The following is a 19,370-nucleotide window of genomic DNA, read 5'->3' as shown; positions in this document are numbered from 1 at the left end:
CTTCCTTTATAAAAAAAAAACTGCTGCTACTATTTTGTTAAGTCATGTAAATTCCTCATTTTTAGCCCCAACAATAATGTTTTTGACTTCCCCTATACATACAACATGTGTTTATAATATCCTCTCCTCTCCTCTCCCCTCGTCCTCCTCCTCTCAGGCGTGTGAAAGGAAGATACCAGGGTAGCAACAGAGGAAACATAGCAACCACATAATTGGTGGCCAGGATCAAACTTCAATCACGTCGTCCTATCGGCGAGGCTCAGTACCCTGTTCTTTCCCCATATATCTTGTACCATAATGACTGTGACACAGCTCTGCTACTACAGGGTTTGGTCGAGTCGGAATGTATGTAATTGGATTACAGAAGTCTCATTTAAGGAAAATAAAAAATCTGCAAGGTTGCAAGTCACTGACATGTACTCACTGTTGTGGTGGAAACTACAGTAAACCCACCAAAAACCAGTGTACCCGCCTTTTAGGGTAACATAATATTTTGTAACATAAATCGTCAGGATGCATACAGTGTTTATTAAGTTTAAAGTTACATAGAATAGATTGTTTACTTTTGGTCATATAATGGCCTTTTTTTGTGTACATCTCTGCATTTACAGAGTTGCTTTATTAACGTAAGGTTTACTGATTGGCTTGTATGAAGGGAAACATATTGTATTCATAAATAAAATAGACCTGGGCATTATTTTGTTGCATGTGAAATAGCAGTATTTAAAAAAAAAAAAATGTTATTGATTCAAATTGGAGGCAACTAACCAGTAAGCTCCAAATGTTTATTTAGTTTGAATGTTAGTGATTTACAACAATAGCTGCAGCACTTCAAAAAAAAAAAACAACAGTTAAAAATATATTTCTAAATCTGTTAGCAGGAAAGGGAGGTCATGAATGTTATGCCTTGATTTCCTTGGACTGTATAGCAAAAAAAAATCCAAGTACGGGCTTGTTGATTTTAGAAGGTTGAGTCTCCTTCCTGTTATCAAAGACAGACATTGAGGTGGTGGACAATTACGTAACACTGAATATCGCGGCCCTGTTGCTGAGCTGAATTCTGAGGCCGAAGACGAGAAAGAAAAAAGTCCTTTGATGTGCGCTTTAATGCAATGTGCCCATTTTCACAAAAGCGGCCAACTTTTGTGGCTCACGGTGATTCTTATTCCTTTTGTTTCTTGCACCAGACTCCTGTCTTCTCTACTGCGTTTTATCTAAAAGACAACAAAGGATTATATCAATTTATGAAAATACGTAAACATCTGTAAGAAAATGCAAACTCATCATCTTAATCAAACTCCAAACTGCGAGGCATTTTAAAATGACTCAAAGGACCACTTTCCCTGAAAAGTTAATATCTTTACTTTACCACAAACTAAAACTTGTGCAGAAATGTTTCTCTCTGGAGAGATTACTGCCCGTCGCTTTGTATGTGTAAATAGAATCAGCCTGCACCAACCGCTAGCTTGCGGTGTTATTTGGTCGTCCCACCAGACACAGGAAGTTCCAGTGTCCCGGACGTCATTGTACTGTGGGACAGAGGTGTCTTTGTCTGGGCCCCGAGGTCGCTGAGCAGGTGCTCTGTCTCTGTTCCCTCAGTGTTTCTCACTCACTCTCTCTTTCTCTCCCTCTTTCTCTGTTTGTCTCTCACCCACTCACTCCCCTCCAAGTATTATGCATAATAAACACATGAAAAAAGTTATCCAATAGATTTGGCATCCTGTTCCACCAATTATCCAATATTCTATGTTGACAATACATGTAGTCGCCTTGTGTCTTTGTCCATTTTGACTGTGATTAGGACTCAGTGGTGTTGAAAAAGTTGATCTGTTTGCTTTATTACAGACTGCAAATCAATCAGTGTGCTCCAGTCTCTCTTTTGGAAATCAGCCAAACTTATTAGGAAAAGAATACGAAGGCAAACTGAACTTATTACCCAAATGGCCTGCTGTGAAAATCCATCACAGATTGCAGACGGACTTCAAGGTTCAACTTTGACATAACATACTTACCATAGTTCTGCGCGCACAGTTCATGTGCGAAACTGTTTCTTGTCCCATCAGACTTTATTAAAGCTCCTTTTGAAAAATCTCCATAAAAATGCTTTAACAATCCTTGTATGTCACACAATTGTGGAAATGTCCCCTAATTTCAATGTTCGTATTAAAATATGTAACCTGAATTGAGACTAAAACATTGTAGTAAAGAGATTTTGAGACAAAGAACATACGTGCCAAATGTGACATACTGGTGAAAAAATACATCAAAAGTTAATAAATACTCACTCTGGCATGACAGTAGGCAGGATATAGTGCAAATAAAATGTTTGAAGCTTGGAAGTAAGACAGATGTCTTTTCCATGCGTAAGATGCCAACATCGGTTACATGGCTGTTAGAGGAAACATTACAATAATACCGAGTGCAATTATTGTTTGTCCTCGTCTTTGGATAAGTATTCATTCTAAGCAATGAAAGCTAATCTATCACTTAAAGATGCCTAATTTTTTCTTATGGATGCTTCACTAAAAAACAGCTGTTAAAAATGCATCTTGCATTTTTCTTGTACCGTTTCATAGTTGGATGGCAGCGTGGACATACATGGACGTTTGGGCCTCCTGTTTACAGCATCGTAGGCCGTCGCCAAGAAAGGAAAGGATGAATCGGGTCTGTGAGGAGGTTTTTGAAGAAGGCAAGTGTACGCAAACACACGCAAAAACACACAAACACACACACAGACCCAGGGAAGAGGAACGTGAGAAAAGAACGAGAGCAAGATTAACACACTAATCCAATATCCGATGCTCCTGGATGGAGGAGCGGCTGTTGAATGATTCTCTCTCACTCTCTCTCTCACACACAAACACACATGCATGCATGCACGATACTGTAGAGGGGGGGTCTGAAGGATCTGTCTCGTAAGCATTTCAGTGAGGCAAACCACATCCTTGGCTAACACACACACAGAGCCATAGGACTAGTATTCCCGGCCACAGGGCTTCACAGGCCAGACCACTTCTCACACCACTGCCACACAATTTACAAGGCTTGCTGCTAATATACATTCGGCTGCAATTGTACGTCTGTGCATGAACGTGTGTGTGATTATGTGGTTCAGCTAAACTAGTTCCTGTAGCTCCTCGAGATTCCCTTTCTTGGAAGCCATTAACTAAATCACTTTTCACAATGGCTGGCACAAAGTGAATCCAGAGGGTTTGTAATTCATTCGCGCTCTCTCTCCGTGTTTTCAGAGGTTCTGTCCATTGAGGCCTATTGATTGGCGGCTGGACAGAGCACTTTGTTGAGTAAGATTAAAAGAGTAGTTTGTCAATTTAATATTGCACATGCCCTGAAGGCTTTCTTCCGTGTTGTGGAGCCCACTTATCTCGTGCATCACTATGTGGCCCTGTGTGCTCACTCCGGATGACACCCATAAAGGATGATTTCATGCACGAACAATTAGATTTTCAAGTTTTACAGGTATTACACCTTCATAGTCTATAAATTCAAAATGCAAAGAGTAACTACTGACCTTGTTTGCAGTTGGAGATGTCCTGTCAACAGTCATACACACCTCTTTTGTAATGGCGGGGATTTATTTTCTTCTGTTGCATATGTGGCTGTGAGCACATAGAGCAAGAAGGGCAACCTTTTCTATGTCCTGTGCCAATTTACAATGTTTGGATGCGTTTGTATTGCGCATTGATTCATGGTCTTCTGTCTGAATGGATCATTTGCTTTACAATGCTGAGCTACAACTACACTAATATATAACTTGTAGCCTGTCATATTGTGTGCTTAAGGTGGAAGTATGTCGTATATGACATCCTTAATTTCTCTGAGGCGCAGCATGCGATCGTATTCCTTTCATAAGCTTTGTATTCCAGCCTTGAACTGCAGCGTTTTGAGACTTTGTAATACAAATCCATAATGATAAATCAGCACTTAATGTTTTTTTGATTTCATGCTGAAAACAGTTATTGTTAGCTGACCACAACCAATTCTGATGCCTTGGGTTTGGTCTGTTGACCAATCAGAGGCTGTGTTCCTGACATTGTGACAGCTCTGATCTCGAACGCATTGAGCTATTGAATAACACAAGATTTAAAAATGACCTTATATGGCATTCATTTATGAGGTAACTGCGGTCTATGTGACCACGGTGGCAGTCAGGGGATTAAATCTTTAAATCTTTTGAAATGTGAGTTTTATTTTAGCAGCTTCCAGGAATTTCTACAACGGAGGTGCAAAATAAATGAGCCTTCAGTCAGAATGGTTACAATTAATACCTGAATTTCCCTTCAAGGATTTCACCACAAAATTCTACATGACCATGTTTTTTTTTCTGGGATAATACACCTCCTTCTAAACCATCATTCAGTACAACTGGCTTCGGCTGAGAGATCTGTGACCTTCGAGAGAATGCATGACGGCAACTTCACAGGAAGAGAAAAGGTCAGCCAACGGGAACAAGAGAGGGCCAACAGAGCTAAAAGGAAACATTGAACCGTGGTGAGACATGCCAACATTACCCCACCCTCAAGTCCTAAACATGCAAACACACATACACACAACTCTCACACATCTGAGAAAACATGACTTGACTTCTTTTCTCTTTGCCTATAGGTCAGCTAGTGTGAGAGTTGGTGAGTTGTTTCTGGTGGGTTGCTGTGGTGATTTTCCTTGTTGCTCACGATATTGACTAAACAGATGTATGTTAACAGGAAGGACAGAGGGTTTTTCACGGTAGAGCTATGTGAGAGATCGGCTGAAGAAGAAGATGTGACCATGTGAAATATACAAAAGGAACATTTCACAAAGTACAGGGTCTCTCCTCTCCTCTCCTCTCTGGAGCCTGAGAGTGAATTGGCAGATTCAGTGAAGTAACAGATGTGTGTAACATCATTATTTCAGTCACTGGCATGACCACTGTTGTAATACAAAGCTGCTGTAAATTTATCAAAACATATCCAGCCTTCACAACTAAACTCTACAAGGGTGTGTGAGACGAAGTCCTTACTCGTGTTGTGCATGCGTCTATGCATTCATAGTTACTTTATAGCATGATCTGAGCACAGTCTATAGGCTGGCGTGTGTGCAGATACCACAGGATGAAGTTCACATTTATGCTTTATGTGTCCACTGTGATGTCTGGGTTTGTCTCTTCTGGGTCTCGCCTCAGTAACGGCTACAGCCATTGAGTCTCTGGAAGTTAATTCATGTCCTATAAAGGTGAGCGGACAGAGATTGTTGGTCATGTGGGCTGTCACTATGACGAGAGAATTCATGTACGCCAACTGTTCTTGTGTGTGCTGGCGATTTAGTTTGACAGCATTCGAACCCACAATTTTAAGGAAAAGCCTCAGTACAGCAGAGAAATGTCCCACCGTGTTTCAGTACACCTCAAGACCAACACCAAAGTTTTAGAATATAATAACACCAACCGTATAATGAAAAAAAAAACATCCCCCATATTATACGGGAATAGGACTGCATGTATGTAGCAGCTAATGCAGGGAACTGAGAAGCAAGATTCGTCCCCCTGAGTCCCATATAAAGCCTCATTGTGGATCACAAAGCTGACAAACACACTGTCATACATGAATGGGTACACTCACACTGCATACACAGGCCAGGGAACAAACAAACAAACAAACAAACAAACACACACACACAATGGCCCTGACTTCCTGTGAAGTCATACCTGTTACATAAGTTTTTCTCTCTCCTAGTTTCTCCCTCTTTTTTTCTGTGTGTTTCGCTCCTTTTGCGTTTGTCCTGACAGAATAGAAAGCTGGAGCACAGAAAGACAAGAAGACACGTGAATGAAGCAGATTTAACTTTCAAGAACCTCAGAAGGAATTACATGAAGAAGCACGAGTGACTTTGAAGCCAAATCTAGGAAAGACTAACAAGCAATTTTGAAACATCATATTGTTTTTTTGGTGAAATTAAAGCGGGCACCTTTCACTATTTTCTGACATGAATAATTACAAAGACTAACTATTAACATAGCCTAAATCTAAGAGACTTCATAGCTTACAAGGTCCCAAAAATCTCTTCTTCCCCAAACAAATGGGTATACGCTATATGAGCTTTCACAATTACTTGTTTCTTGTAAAGTTTTCTAATTAACTGCCATCCCTGTGAAGCCACAAAGAAACCAACCTAAATCATAGTTTTCACTGTGAGAACATCTGAAAATACATCCACTGAAAACCAAATGAGCCCGGCAGCGGGATGACGGATCATTCTTTAGTTTTTTTATGCATGTTTTCTTTTCTGTTTTTGCATGATTACATATTTTCACTGACTTACCATGAAAGAGATGAACCAAGTATAAAAGTGACTGAAATACATTTTTATTTAATTGAAGACTTAATAATTTCTGCACACTTTTTTTCTTGGATGCAGTAAACTTCTCAACCCTGAAAAACCGCTTTGAGAGCCCGTGTGAAGAGACCCATGAGGCCGAGGAGGTTATAGGATATCGGCTGTATCCCGTCATAAGGGGAGGATGAAGGTGACGCTATTTGCTATCTAGTGGAAACGTGAGGGAAACAGTCTGTGTAACAGCTTCACTTTAAAAAAGAGAAAGCAAGATTAGATGAAGAGCATATTACACATAACACTTGGACAGATTCAAAACAGTGTGTTGCAATACTTTTCAACATGTGCACGCATGTACACACAGTTTATTTGTTATGTATGCACATGTGTGTCTGTTCTCTGTTTGTGTCAGTACTGACTGTAAGAGACTCAAGCCAAGAGATAAATGTATGAGATGTTATTGTGGTGGGGCTGGCCCTGCTCCAGAGGAAGTGCTTGGCTTTGACAATGCTCTCACCAGGAATGCACTGCAGGCTGCCGCCAAGGGGGCGTGTCGCTGCTCCGGGGTCGGAAGCCAAGTTTGGTCGGTTCAGTTTTGGCCCCTCCGACGCCTCGGGGGGACCGTTCTCCTCCACTGTTGTTCAGAAAGAGAGAACGAGAGGGAAAGGAGTGAGAAAGAGGGGAGAGAAGGTCTAGGTTCGTGTGTTCTTCTAAGCTTACTTTGTACAGATTTGAATGAGGGTGTTTTTTGTGTGTGTGTTTTCCCTTTGAGGGGAGGATCTGAATGGAATGCAACTGTTCCTTTACACATGTCCACCCCCCCTGCCACAGGGCCTGTTGAAAACAGACACGCATCCATGACACACACACACACACATTCACACACACAGAGGTTGTGGAATGGAAGGAAGTATCAAACTACACCGGCAGAATACTTATCAAGACTGAGGAGCAAAGCTGCCCATTAAGATTCCAGACATTCACTGCTTAACTTCTGCAATAAGAAAATAATAGGATCACAATAGCACAGAATAGAGTAGAATATCACTTTTTTAGGCCTGTAATGTTTAAAAAGTTTTAAAAACACCACTGCGGTCCTGAAGTCCACCGACAAGAAGTGGAAATGCTGTTTGATGGGTTTGATTTGTTTTTCTTTTTTTTGCTGCCCCTTTTGTCAGCAAAAGGGGCAGCAAAGCTGAAAGCTGAAATAAAACCCTCCCCCTGGGTACAGGGTTAGTATAATGATGGTATAATGGGAGAAGGCTGTAACAAAAAGCAGTAAAGAGGCCGGTGTGGTGGAGGCCTCTGTGTGCTGCAGACTGGCAGTGCCTGGTGATAAGAGGCTGCGGCCTGGATGGCCTCTCTGAGGGGAAGTGATGCAAGACAGTAGCTCTTTGTTTAGTGGCATTACTTGGTCCCATGCCAGTGGCCCCACAGAATGAAATGGACCGGTTGGCTTGTTTGCTGGCTGGGTGACTGGCTTCATGGTGGACAGGCTGACTGCCTGGCTGACTTGCTGGTAGGCAGGCAACTGCGGCACTAAAAATCGTGGCTAATCTCTCTTTTCTCTTCTTCTTTCTGTCTCTCTTCCTCTTTCGCCTCCTTCGGATTAAAGGAACACTCAAGCCGTGAACTGGGAAATATTTTGTTCTATAAAAAAAATTCTGTAGCACCACCACTTTGGTTTTTGATATACTGGAAGTGAAAACTATTTGGATGTTTGACAACAGCTGTCAAGGCTGACATTTTTTCATGAAAAACGTAGATATTTTTTATTTAACATCTACGGTTGTAGCTCAAGCACACCGAGGCTCTCATTGACCATTTTAGAACTGCATGCACATTCAATCGGACAAGCTTCTCACAATCCCAAACAACCGCTCCTCCTTTGCTCCTTGCGCACCTTGGGCTGTCCAAGCAGCTCCTGCTCCTCTCCTCTCTGCTTTCCCCGCCACTTCCCAAGTGTTGAAATGTGTGTTTTTCCAGCAGCTCAAGCCGTCCTGTCACACTTAAGTTCATTTTACTTTTGAATTCCACAGAGTAAAGAATGGAGGGGAAATGGGGGGGTCAGGCAGAGGAGGAGATACTGTGTGTGTTTGGACATCTGTGAGTGTGTGGTGGGAGGCGACATGATTTTGCAATCTGCAGGTCTAAATGTCAGGGGTTCCATTTCCAAACAGCGTGCACTTGCCATGTCTGCCCCATATAAGAGCGTGCATTCCTGCAGACCTGCGCTGGATCTCATGTGTGTAGGAGCATTACGAATCCCTCAAACAGTCACCGATATGCACAGACACATATAAACGGACATAAACTCCTCCTCACCTGCCATCATCGTTCTGCTCCTACATCAGGTCAACCAAGTCTCCTTTATGCCCCTTTTCAATTTGCACATAAAAACATCAAAGGAGCAGTGCCTTGGTAGCCAGGTGATAACAGTGCATGCCACATGACCGCTTTGTCCCGGGTTCGGGTTGTGATAACCCTTTCTCTCAATTTTGCATTTTGGCCATTGCCATGTTGTTTTTTTAGAGCCAGGCGTGACCATCTTTGGACAAGAGGGTGGAGCTGGGAAAGGGCGAGGCCCTGCAATGCCGGGTACTGTGCGCATAGCAAATACTAAGTTACCATCTCATGCTAATGATAGCTATCAGGCTTGAATGGGGAACTGTATAGACCAAAAATGTTTACCAGGCTGTAAAGTTGGGCATTTTGACACAGGGGCCTCTGGGGATTGACTCTCCCTAAGAGCCAGCCTCAAGTGGCCATTCAAAGAACTGCAGCTTCTGGCACTTAAGCCGTTGCTTCATTTATCAGACCCGGAAGTGGCCACTTGATGGAAACTTGCATTAATTAGCATTTTCTTTTGCCGAATTTCTGGAAATTCTGGCCTCTCCTGGATGAGACTAATTCATAGCTTGAAGTCTTGCACAACCTGCATGTACAGAGCGAGTTGTCACTGTTAAAATTACAAATCATTGTGTCTGGTGCTAGTCAAAGTTCCCACTGTTGATCCTGACTTTAGCAACAACTTCGTCAATCACAGACAACTCATGCTGTTTTCTTGCACAGTAATTTTGCCGCCACAACTCTGAAGCTGTATCAACGACAGATCGCGAAATTGTCAAATTTTTTAAATAAAAAAAATATCTATCTGCATTCATAGATTGTGTTCTGTAAACAGAAATAAAGAGAGGGGGATGAATGGGGTTGAAAGGAAGAGGGAAAGAGAAGAAAGTGTGTGTCTGTGTGTGTGCATCTGGGGGCTGTCGGTCCGAAGGGGTTAGGTTGAGCGCTACACCAGATGTGAAAATTGCTTTTGCAATATGTCATCCAAACAGCAAACTGCAGGGGATTTACTTGAGCTAACTTGAAGCACATAAGTGGTGGAAAGTCAAAATTACTGTTAGCTTCTTGAAAATCTCAAACGGATTCAGAGACCAGCTGAGGGGAAACATCATTCATTGCAGGAAACTGGCAAGTGGTTTTCCCCACGGCCTCACAGCATTGGTCCAACATATGTTACTCAAATGCAGATTAACGCTGGAAAGTGGAGGTTTGCCCCTTTAGGTGGTATCTCTCTCGTCACGTCGATGTACGGCGATATGACTTAGCAGGACGCGTTCTGCCGGTTGTGAACTTCAGCAGATAAGAAGACAAACATGAGATGGGTCAAGTCAGATTATGTTGCTTGGAGGTTGCACCTGATGATCTCATTGACCTGCAGCACAACCTCTGTTTTCAGTAGGACTTAATGTAATGATGGTCCAATCCACACACACACACACACACACACACGTGGCCTCACTGGAGCAAAGTCCCATCCAGCCTGAGGGCCACTGACACACTTCTCTTTCTATCCCATACAGTCTCTTTGATAAAGAAAAATATGGAGCTCATTTAATAATAATAATTAAAGCAATTTTTCTCTCTTCATTCATGTAACACTGCCATACTTGGGTTTGAGAATGTCTGCATGTGTAAGAAATTACCAGTACAACAGAAATACTTTGCCGTAACAACATCTGATGTGTGTGTGTGTGTGTGTGTGTGTGTGTGTGTGTGTGTTTTGTGTGTGTGTGTGTGTGTGTGTGTGTCCTGGGTGTGACGACCTTATTCTTGACATTGTACAATAACGCTGAAAATGAAGCGAAACACAAACATGCAGAAGCAGTCTGACCTACTAGAAGTTTTTTTTTAAAACATTCAAGAATTAGTTTCAACCTGTGGTAAACCAAATCCTTTTGGTAGCGCGGCAGGCCAAACCACAGCACAAGTAATTATCTGCATGTACAGTTTGGGACCCAGGACCGGTTCCTCAGTGATTCCAGTCTGCCATAATACTAGCCGATAATAAATGGTTTCTCCTTCACCTGCCTGTGCCGAAGCTTCCTGTGTTGATGATATGTATGTGGACCGGTGGGGTGGAGATGACAATGAAGGTGTGGAGGAAGTCAAATGCATGTGTTTGTGTGTGTATGTGCATGTGCGTGCTGTTCCAGGTGGGTGCTGACAGACCGGCAGGTAAACAGGCAGGTTGGTCTCTGATCTCACCTGTTGGAGCAGACAGTGCAGCGCCTGCAGGGCTTCTGCAGCGGAAACATCTTCTTTATGTGATGCTGGAAGGCCAACACTGCACTGCTCTTTTTATGTCTTCTTTTTCCTTTCTTGCTGTCTCTTCTCTACCTTTCTCGCACACTCAGTGTCGTTCGTTTGTTCCACTCTCCTCTCCCAGGTGCACTCGGGTAAACACCCAGGAAACAAGCGTATAGTGGGGAAGGGCATAAGGGGAGGAAGAGTGCCTCGGGGTAACAGCAGCACAGGTGGGCTGGGGGATGGGGGGTGATGACAGTGTGTGTGTGTGTGTGTGTGTGTGTGTGACAGGAAGATTTTGTGTGCTCCAGCTTCTTAAGGAGGTGCTTTAGAAAGAAAGGAATGTTACACATCCAGATTATAACAGACCACCCCTATAAACTAGAAGGAAGTCAGTTTAACCTGTGAGTCAAACACAAACACAGCAGCCATCAAGCATAAGCTCTAATATGAAGTGACCGTCTGTCTCATATTACATCGTCGAGAGGAAGTCGTGGAATTATTTCCTGTTGCTTATGTAATGTTTTCTTTCAGTTTAAGGTCAAGCCGCTTTATTTGGCCTTCAGTGACCTACCAGTGTTTTATAGGGAGCAATCTATTCAGACACAGGAAGCGGGGGACCTCAGGAAGTTGAAGTGTTGATGTAAAACAACTAAAGCCCGTAAATGTTGTCTTAGAAACAGTTACTTAACAGTTTAAGTAATCAGCATCTAGTAATTTGCGTATCTTCACAATCTTACACAGTTATGGAGACGTTAAAAGCTGTTTAATAAAAAGGATTTCTGTACTAAAATGCACTTTACATATGCACGCTTATTGCAGGACTTAAACTTTTTACTCAGCATGTTGATCTTTTTAGTCTTATCAAGCTTTAATAGTAGAAAGTGTTGAGTAATACAATAATCTCAACATGAGAAGAGTATTTTTTGTCCAAAATCCCACTTAATGTCTTGCTAGATGCAAGTCATTCTGTGCGTGAGTGTGTGTGTGTGTGTGAGTGTTTGTGTTATTTTGGTGAAAACTACTCACAAAAGTAACGACACAACAATCCGGTATATTTAACAATATATATTTCCATTGTCAATGTACATTCCTTTTCGACATAAGCTTTCTTCACAAACAAAAAGTTGCCATCTAAATAAATACTATATAAAATAGAACTTCAAAATAAATATCTATAAAGGGAACCTTTTATATGAGAGTTTTTTTTTTCTTTTTGTTATATCTAAACAAAACAAAAGCACAGATCTCGTTCTTAATCCCAAACATTGACATTGCAAAGGCATAAAGGAATGGAGTATCATCACCCAGCTGTATGAGACTTTTCCTCTTGTTTGGGTTGAAAAAAAATCTGTGCCCGCAAAATAAGCGACACAAAGGGGTGTGGGTGTGTAAAAGTCACAGCATTGTAGCAGAGGAAAAAAAGAGAGAAGAATAAAAATGTTTTAATCATTGAGTTGTCGTTGTTGAATGATTATTCCACACCTTGAACAGGCTAGCGAGCACATAAAAAAAAAGTATAAAGCTAACACGAAATGAAGAGTATTACTCTTACAGTGACAGAGCTGCGTAATAAAAGAAAAGAGAGGCAGCAACTGTTGGAAAAAGAGGTCCACTGATTAAAAAGATGGCACAGATCTACAAAATCCCGAGGAAAAACAAAGACGGGGGGATAACAGACGAGAAATGGAGAGAAAGAGAGACAGACTTGTCTTTCTCTCCCGTCTCTGTGGTATGACAAGTTTATGCACAGCAGCTGTGTTTGTCAATCAAGGCCAGGGGTGTTTTGTTGGACTATTTCTCATAGAGGAAGGAGGGAAGACGAGGGAAGAGAGGAAGGGGAAAAAGCACGAGAGAGAAAAAGAGGGGAGAGAGATGAGACACTGAGCAGTAACAGCAGGAAATGGGTTGATCCGGATAGGGGTAGATTGTGTTCCCTGTGTGGATTCAATGAGTCCACAGTCTGTAGGACTCGGAGAGGAACCAGGGAATTAGCTTAGCCTCTCGACTGCTAATGATAGCCATGGATAGCATTAACAGCAGGAGTTTTTTCTTCTTTTTTTTTTGTTATTGCCCGGCATACTTTTCTAAATCAAGTGCTAGTGATAGAAAGACCTGTCATTTTTGTTACCCTTTCCCAAACCTTCCTCTAGCCACCCTCCCTCTTTTTTTTTTTTTAAATCTCACAACCTCAAAAACATCTCAATCTTACCCTCAAAATATATATCTAATATATTCTCTATATATTTTGTACTGAATTGTAGTTATAACGTACCATGCAATCTTTCAAGGACATTTAAAAGTCTCTTCTAAAGAACACAAATGTTGTGAAACTATTTACAGCAAATAACATTTCACCTGCATAGCTCTATTACTAAATATATCGTCAAAACATTTGTGATTTTTGCCGCCCACTTACATGTATTAGGCCTTTGCCCAGTCACACAATCATTCTCAGTTTTGGCACCTTTCTCTCGGACTGAATTGCTAGGTTTGAAAATATTGCCTCATACATTCAAGACTAAGGACAGTGTGTGTGTTTTTTTTTTCTCTTTTTCCTGTGTGATATCAGCTTTGTGCAACAAGACAAATACAGCTATGAGCAAAAGTAGGCGCCCTAATGGAAGTTAAGGGTCCAACATGAAAGAGAGGTGTGTGTTTTGGAGCAACAAAGACAGTCTGCCTTTATGCCAAAAAGGCCATCTGTATTAAAGGTCAGAATGCCTTTTAAGAACCAACTGCCGTCTACTCCATTTGGCAAATGTGCATAACAACTGTGATCACTCAGACAGCGAAAACAAGCTACTGTACGCTAGCTTCCTTTGGCAAAGTCCTAAGAACATCATGCAAGCCACAAAAATAGACTTTAAGAATAAAAGACAGACTATCTGACTAACGCAGCTATGCAGCATGATTAGACTTTAATGAAGACACTTTGTGTAGAGGGGGCTTGGGGTGTGTGGACTAAATGTAGTGCACGCAAACGTAATGTGAGATAGCTGAGGTGGTGGTTAATACTGTGCTTTAGTACATCCTTTAAGGGGTTTGCGTCTTCCTAAAAAGGTTGTGCAAGTGGCAGGTTTGATTTCGACAAAGGCTGACTAGATATAAACACAACAACAACTTTGCTATGCCTTCCCTTCACTCTCTATCACCTGCATCCCCTCTCCTCTGGAAACCTTATTTTCTGGCCAGTTTGTCGCTCACTTAGCTTACTTGTTTTAAATTATTCACTATTGCCTTTTTGCCCCTAAATGTTTCTTTGCCTTCTTGTGCAAAGAGGAAGTAGACCAGGCTCTGAGGCAGTTTAGAAATCAACATGCTGTAGGCCAAGTTATAGAGAGGATTACTGAAACAGTCCCTGAGAAGGTTGGGTGTACTTTTTTTACACAATTTCTCTACGACACATCGACTTCTAGCATGGTGGCTAACCATTAGACTAGAGCATGCAGGTCATGACATGCATTACCTCTGAGGTGATTGGTGAACAGCATTCAAAAACTTTTAGAATCTCTGGGATTCACCCCCCAAAAACCGGAAAATCACACGGTAAAGTGACCATCTCTCTCTCCGTTGCTGTACAACTGCTTATGCACAAGACAGTAAGAATTATGGAAAATTACTAATATCTTTAAGTCTCACAAAGGCTTGTTTTTACAGCTCCTCCGTGGAGATTGATGCTTAGAGATAAAATGTTAGCATTACCAAGCTAGCATCTTTAAGCTAACAGAGGGAAAATGGCGACACTATAAGATGGTGCTCATCATAATAGTGGAGAGAGTGAGTAAGTGGTGGTTTCACTCTTGCCTATTATAAAGCCGCAGTATAGGTGATCACACATTTTTCTGTTTGTTCAGACAGAGGGACACTGGGCTGTGCTTTTGGGGGGTGGTGGGGAGCGTACAGATATTTATCTCCATCAAATAACCTTTATGTTATCTGAGGACCAGCAACTAGCTTCTGGTTAGTTACCGTTACAAAATTAGTTGAGAAATACGGAGCAGCAGAGAGGTACAATGACTTTGTGCCTTCAGCCATCTTTGCGAAACAACACAAACACTAGTCCCACAATCTTGCCTCTTCTTCTTCTTGTGTCACTCTTACAAACAAACAAAAAAAACATCTCAGAGGGCCTGTTAGCTATTCATACTAGCCAACTCTCTGAGAATAGGCCCCATTTGATCATCCAACATAGGTCAAGAAGCCATTTAAGTACCTTTGTTTTACATAAGTCACCTTCCAGTAGATTAATGGGGTAGTTTAAGGGGTTGGTGTTGGATTGTCCTATCCATAGAGAGCAAGCAAGTACTGTGTGGTCCTGTCCAATTCTTAGCAAGGCCACCGCTAGCCAGTTTGGTCCACTATCATGATCCCTGCTGCTGCTTCTCTAGCGTCCCAACTTTTGCTTCCACCCCTCCGTTTTTACACACAGGGGCACTCACGCCACCCTGCAAGTTCTTGCAGCGGCAGCCGGGCCTGCTAACATTGTCGTAACACTTCTGTCCCAGTTTGGCCAGACCTGTAGCTGGCAGATAGCAGACCAGGCAAGGCAGGACAACTGAAAGGGCAGCCATGAAGGACCAGCGTGCACAACAGTTGGCCTGGGAGCACGAGCAGGGCTTGTCGGCGCAAGAGCCCTCGTCGTCCTCATCCTCGGTGCAGTGGTAGAAGATCCCTTTGACCAGGCACATACAGGTGGCTGTATCCACCAGGCTCTGAGCAGAGCACAGGCACTCCTGGTTGCAGACCCAGCAAGAGGGTAGGGTCCGGGGGAGTGTACACTCCGTGCATCGGCACTTCCCACAGTGCTCGCAGAGAAGGAGGTGCTTCTTCTCGGCCGGGGAGGAAGGGATCAGCGCCAAACCCTGCTGGCCTCCAGTGGTGCACACGCCTCCTGCAGGCATCTTTGCAGACTTGAGGTCCAGCGATTTAGAGGAGGCGCAGGAGGAAGCAGAGGATGAGGAGGTGAGGACTTTTGATTCAGAGGAAGCAAAGCAGCCTGGAGTTCGGGTTGTGATTGTGTTGACGGGGCCCTGGTGGGGTTGCGGGTTTGGGTGGTGGTCCACCGTTGGGGTGGGGGCAGCGTGGTCCAATAGCCTCTGATCAGACGAGGTGCTGCTGCTGCTGCTGATAGAGCTGGGCCTCCCACTGAAGGAAATCCAAGGGTGGGTGGTGGTGTCCTGGTGGGAGTGGGGCTCGCACCTGCCCTGCTGGTGGTGCTGGTGTTGGTGATTGTGATGATGGTTGTGGTTTGCCCCGAGGAAGGCCTCCTGATTCTGACCAAGCCAATTGATTCTTCGGTTCACAGACTTCTGGCTCGGGGGCTGCTGGGAGACGACGGCAGGGCTGTCGATGTAGTCGTTCTCCACATGCGAGGACTTTATCTGGTCGATGGGGTAGATGGTGAGAGGGTGCTGTAGGCGGCCGTAGGGCACTCGACTGTCCAGCAGGGGCTGGGATATGAGGGAGGAGGACACGCCGGGGATGTGGTGGGGAACCCTGGACTCCATGTGTAGGCTGGTGCCTCGCACGTCTTCACTCTAAAGCAGCATTTAGCAAAACTGCAAAAAGACAGACACACAAGAGACAGTTATGACCGGATGCATCTGCTGTTGTTTAAGTTCCTGCTCTTTTACCCCTTTGATCCTCTTTTTTTTTTTTCTAAACATCTTATCTGAAACCAGAAATAAAGCTAAGTATATTAAGAATCAAGTGTGACAGGGAAGATTTTGATCTTTTCCACGTCAATATGTCACAAAACTGTTCAAAGAATGACAGCCAGGTTCGCCATAAAGAACAGTGTGATTATGTGTCTTCAATTAATTTGACATTATATAAGAAAACATCCTTTGCATGTATTCAACCTTGTATTTAATCACACATGTTAATGTTTATTTGAGGGCCATGTTGTTATTTTTATCAGTTTATCCGTGATATAATTTCAATTTCCTGCTGCTTTTGCGTTGCTTCTGTTACAATTATAATACATACAATGGTATAATACATACAATGACTAAGGGATCACTAGATTTTAGATCAACTCCTCGGACGACACGTTAAACTGACTGATGTATTACACATAGTTTGCTTTACCAAAGACAATTATTAAATATTTTAAAACAAAAGCTTTCTCAACCTCTTTCAAGGCCGGTTTTCTGCAATAATCTGAATGTAGAGTTTCCAAACGATCTTGATCTTTAGACTGAATACCAACAGGGTTTCAAACCTCCTCTATTCTAACTTTGACATTAGAACAATAGGAGTTGGGCTCTCATCGCCTCTCTTCTAAAGAGCAGGGAGCACCAGAGAGCAGGGCTTGCATGCAAAAGACTCAAAGATGCAAAACAAGGCAGAGCAAAGAGAGAAGACTGCCAGAAATGGGACTTGAAATAACCCCAAATGAACGCAAGAAGAGAAGAAAATTAAGTTGTTGGCTGGAATCAGTCATTAAAAAGACAGTAATACAATTGTACCAATAATTGTGTCAGTTGTAAATGATCTCTTTCAATATATGTACATAAACACAAATTTGAATCAGACAAAACGAGACACTCTGGCAATTTGTGAATGGATCTGATTTTGTGAACTGCAGGTTTTTTGTGAATGAAAGCTGGTGGCTGCACTCGGTGTTGCAAGCATGAATCAATGCGCTCCAGTCATGATGAGCCTGAATGAAATCGGTTTCATCATTAATTTCATCGACAAACTCTCGGCGGCCGGCAAATACCTAACCTGCTTTACAGAAAACAATAAGATGATTGAAGACAAACGACGCAGCCCGACCGACATTTCCACTGACCCACATCTGCGGTGTTTAGTTAGCTTATTGCAAAACAGCCCACAAAACCTCATTCAGACCATGAAATGCATTATGGTTCGGATTATTCTGTCAAGGCAACCTGGATTTTCCAAGGACCTAAAAACGGTCGTGTTGTGCTTTATTACTGCTGATTGAGGATCTATTTTATGTATTAAAAAAACGTCAGTAGGCTAGTCGACACAGCTCTGCTTGACCGTCGGCTCGTTATTCTCCTTTTCCTCGGATTTGCAGAAGCCTGGTTGAGGAAACCTGTTGCGACATTGCTGGCACCGACACAAGCTTTTGTGATCGTCAAATCTAGAGCATTATGAGCTCCAAGCCGGAACGGTGCGTGTTCAAGTGCGTGTGTGTGCCTGCGTGCGTGCGCGTCCCTCCCTTCGATATGTGAATGGACTGAGTCATAAAACCGGAGGCGGACGCTCGACATATTCAAATAGCATGTTTATATAGGCATTGTAACCACGTATTCAACACATCACTCCTAATATCTGTATATTGAGAACAATATGACATTGATGTTGAAAACGGTACACTGTGTGCCACCAGACAGCCGGTCGAGGGGTAATTTTAATCGGCGGCGGTTTAATGCATAGTTTCGATGATGCGTATACCTGGACGTTATCGCTCTTGGCAACCAAAATAAACGTATTAAAGACATATTTATTGATGTTCTAAGAAGTGAGCCGCACGAAATGAAAAAGCTAATGGCAAAGACACCTGACACAACCGACATGGTGCGCCAACCAGGCGGAGAACGAGACACGCAACAGAACCGCCCGAGATATGCTACAACATACAGTCTTCATAGCAGGCGGAGATTTCAACAGAGATTGAAATACGGATCTGTTCCGCTGGCTTTTGTCGTGACAGCGGCTTTAAAGGGACGCCACAAATAGCCACGCTTTATATGCATATGCTGTCAAAAGAAGTGGCGTTGCGAATAAGTCGCGCTTTAAAACGCGACGCTGTTTCCCCACTCTGCGCCCTCAACCTTGCCTTTGGTACAAAATCGGTGGTTAAATATTTACACAAAGTGCAAACACTGGTCGGCGAAACAGCTTGTTGCTAAATAGAGTTAGCAAGGAGCACTTTCGTGCCTGCGATCCAGCGGATTGAGAGTCAGGCGCAGGCAGGAAAGGGGGCGAAAGAGTCGGGCTGTGCAGCCACACGCTGACAAGTTAGAAAGATTTAACGATGACAAAACACCAGAGGTGATCACTTACTCTGGTTTCAGGACAGAATTCTCATCTCTTCGTTGCGCACGACGTTTGCGCGCAGTCTATAGTCCAGTCCAAGCGAGTGAGTAGCTCCACAAATGTTGAGTACGGATAAGTCCAAATGTCTGGATGTGATATGAGCAAAGTCATTCGAAAGGAGAGCAGATCTCCTGCACTATTCTCCACTCGCTGGTGCGTAAAAGGCGACTGCGGTTGTGGATGCAGAGCTTTGGATATGATGTTGCAACCACCGAGGGGGAGGGAAGTGAGTTTTTTATGAATGGGAGGGTAGAGGAAAGGGAAGGGACGGCACTGCGCAGATGCCTCGGCTTTTTTTCTCTTTTTTTTGTGAATGGGAGGGCAGAGCAGCTCGGGAGGGCTGAAATGCGGAGGTTACATTTTTATGAATGGGG

The 19,370-nt window shown here is 43.0% G+C and overlaps 1 protein-coding gene across 1 annotated transcript; it reads right to left on the bottom strand.

The window, feature by feature from the left end:
- Positions 1-14,794: 14,794 nt before the first annotated feature.
- On the bottom strand, positions 14,795-19,125 carry spry4 (sprouty homolog 4). Its single transcript, XM_079172395.1, has 2 exons — positions 18,964-19,125; positions 14,795-16,481 (listed from the first exon to the last, which is right to left on the bottom strand). Exon 2 carries the CDS (start codon positions 16,428-16,430, stop codon positions 15,285-15,287), a length of 1,146 nt encoding a protein of 381 aa, XP_079028521.1. The 5' UTR covers positions 16,431-16,481; positions 18,964-19,125; the 3' UTR covers positions 14,795-15,284.
- Positions 19,126-19,370: the final 245 nt, after the last annotated feature.

Source organism: Pholis gunnellus (assembly GCF_910591455.1).
Source record: "Pholis gunnellus genome assembly, chromosome: 13".
Classification (NCBI taxonomy): domain Eukaryota; kingdom Metazoa; phylum Chordata; class Actinopteri; order Perciformes; family Pholidae; genus Pholis; species Pholis gunnellus.
The sequence above is the reverse complement of the archived record's forward strand: the minus strand, read 5'-3'. Positions and strand labels throughout refer to the sequence as shown.

Coding starts and splice junctions, on each gene's coding strand:
- spry4 (XM_079172395.1), bottom strand. CDS start 16,430: ATGGAGTCCAGGGTTCCCCACCACATCCCCGGCGTGTCCTCCTCCCTC.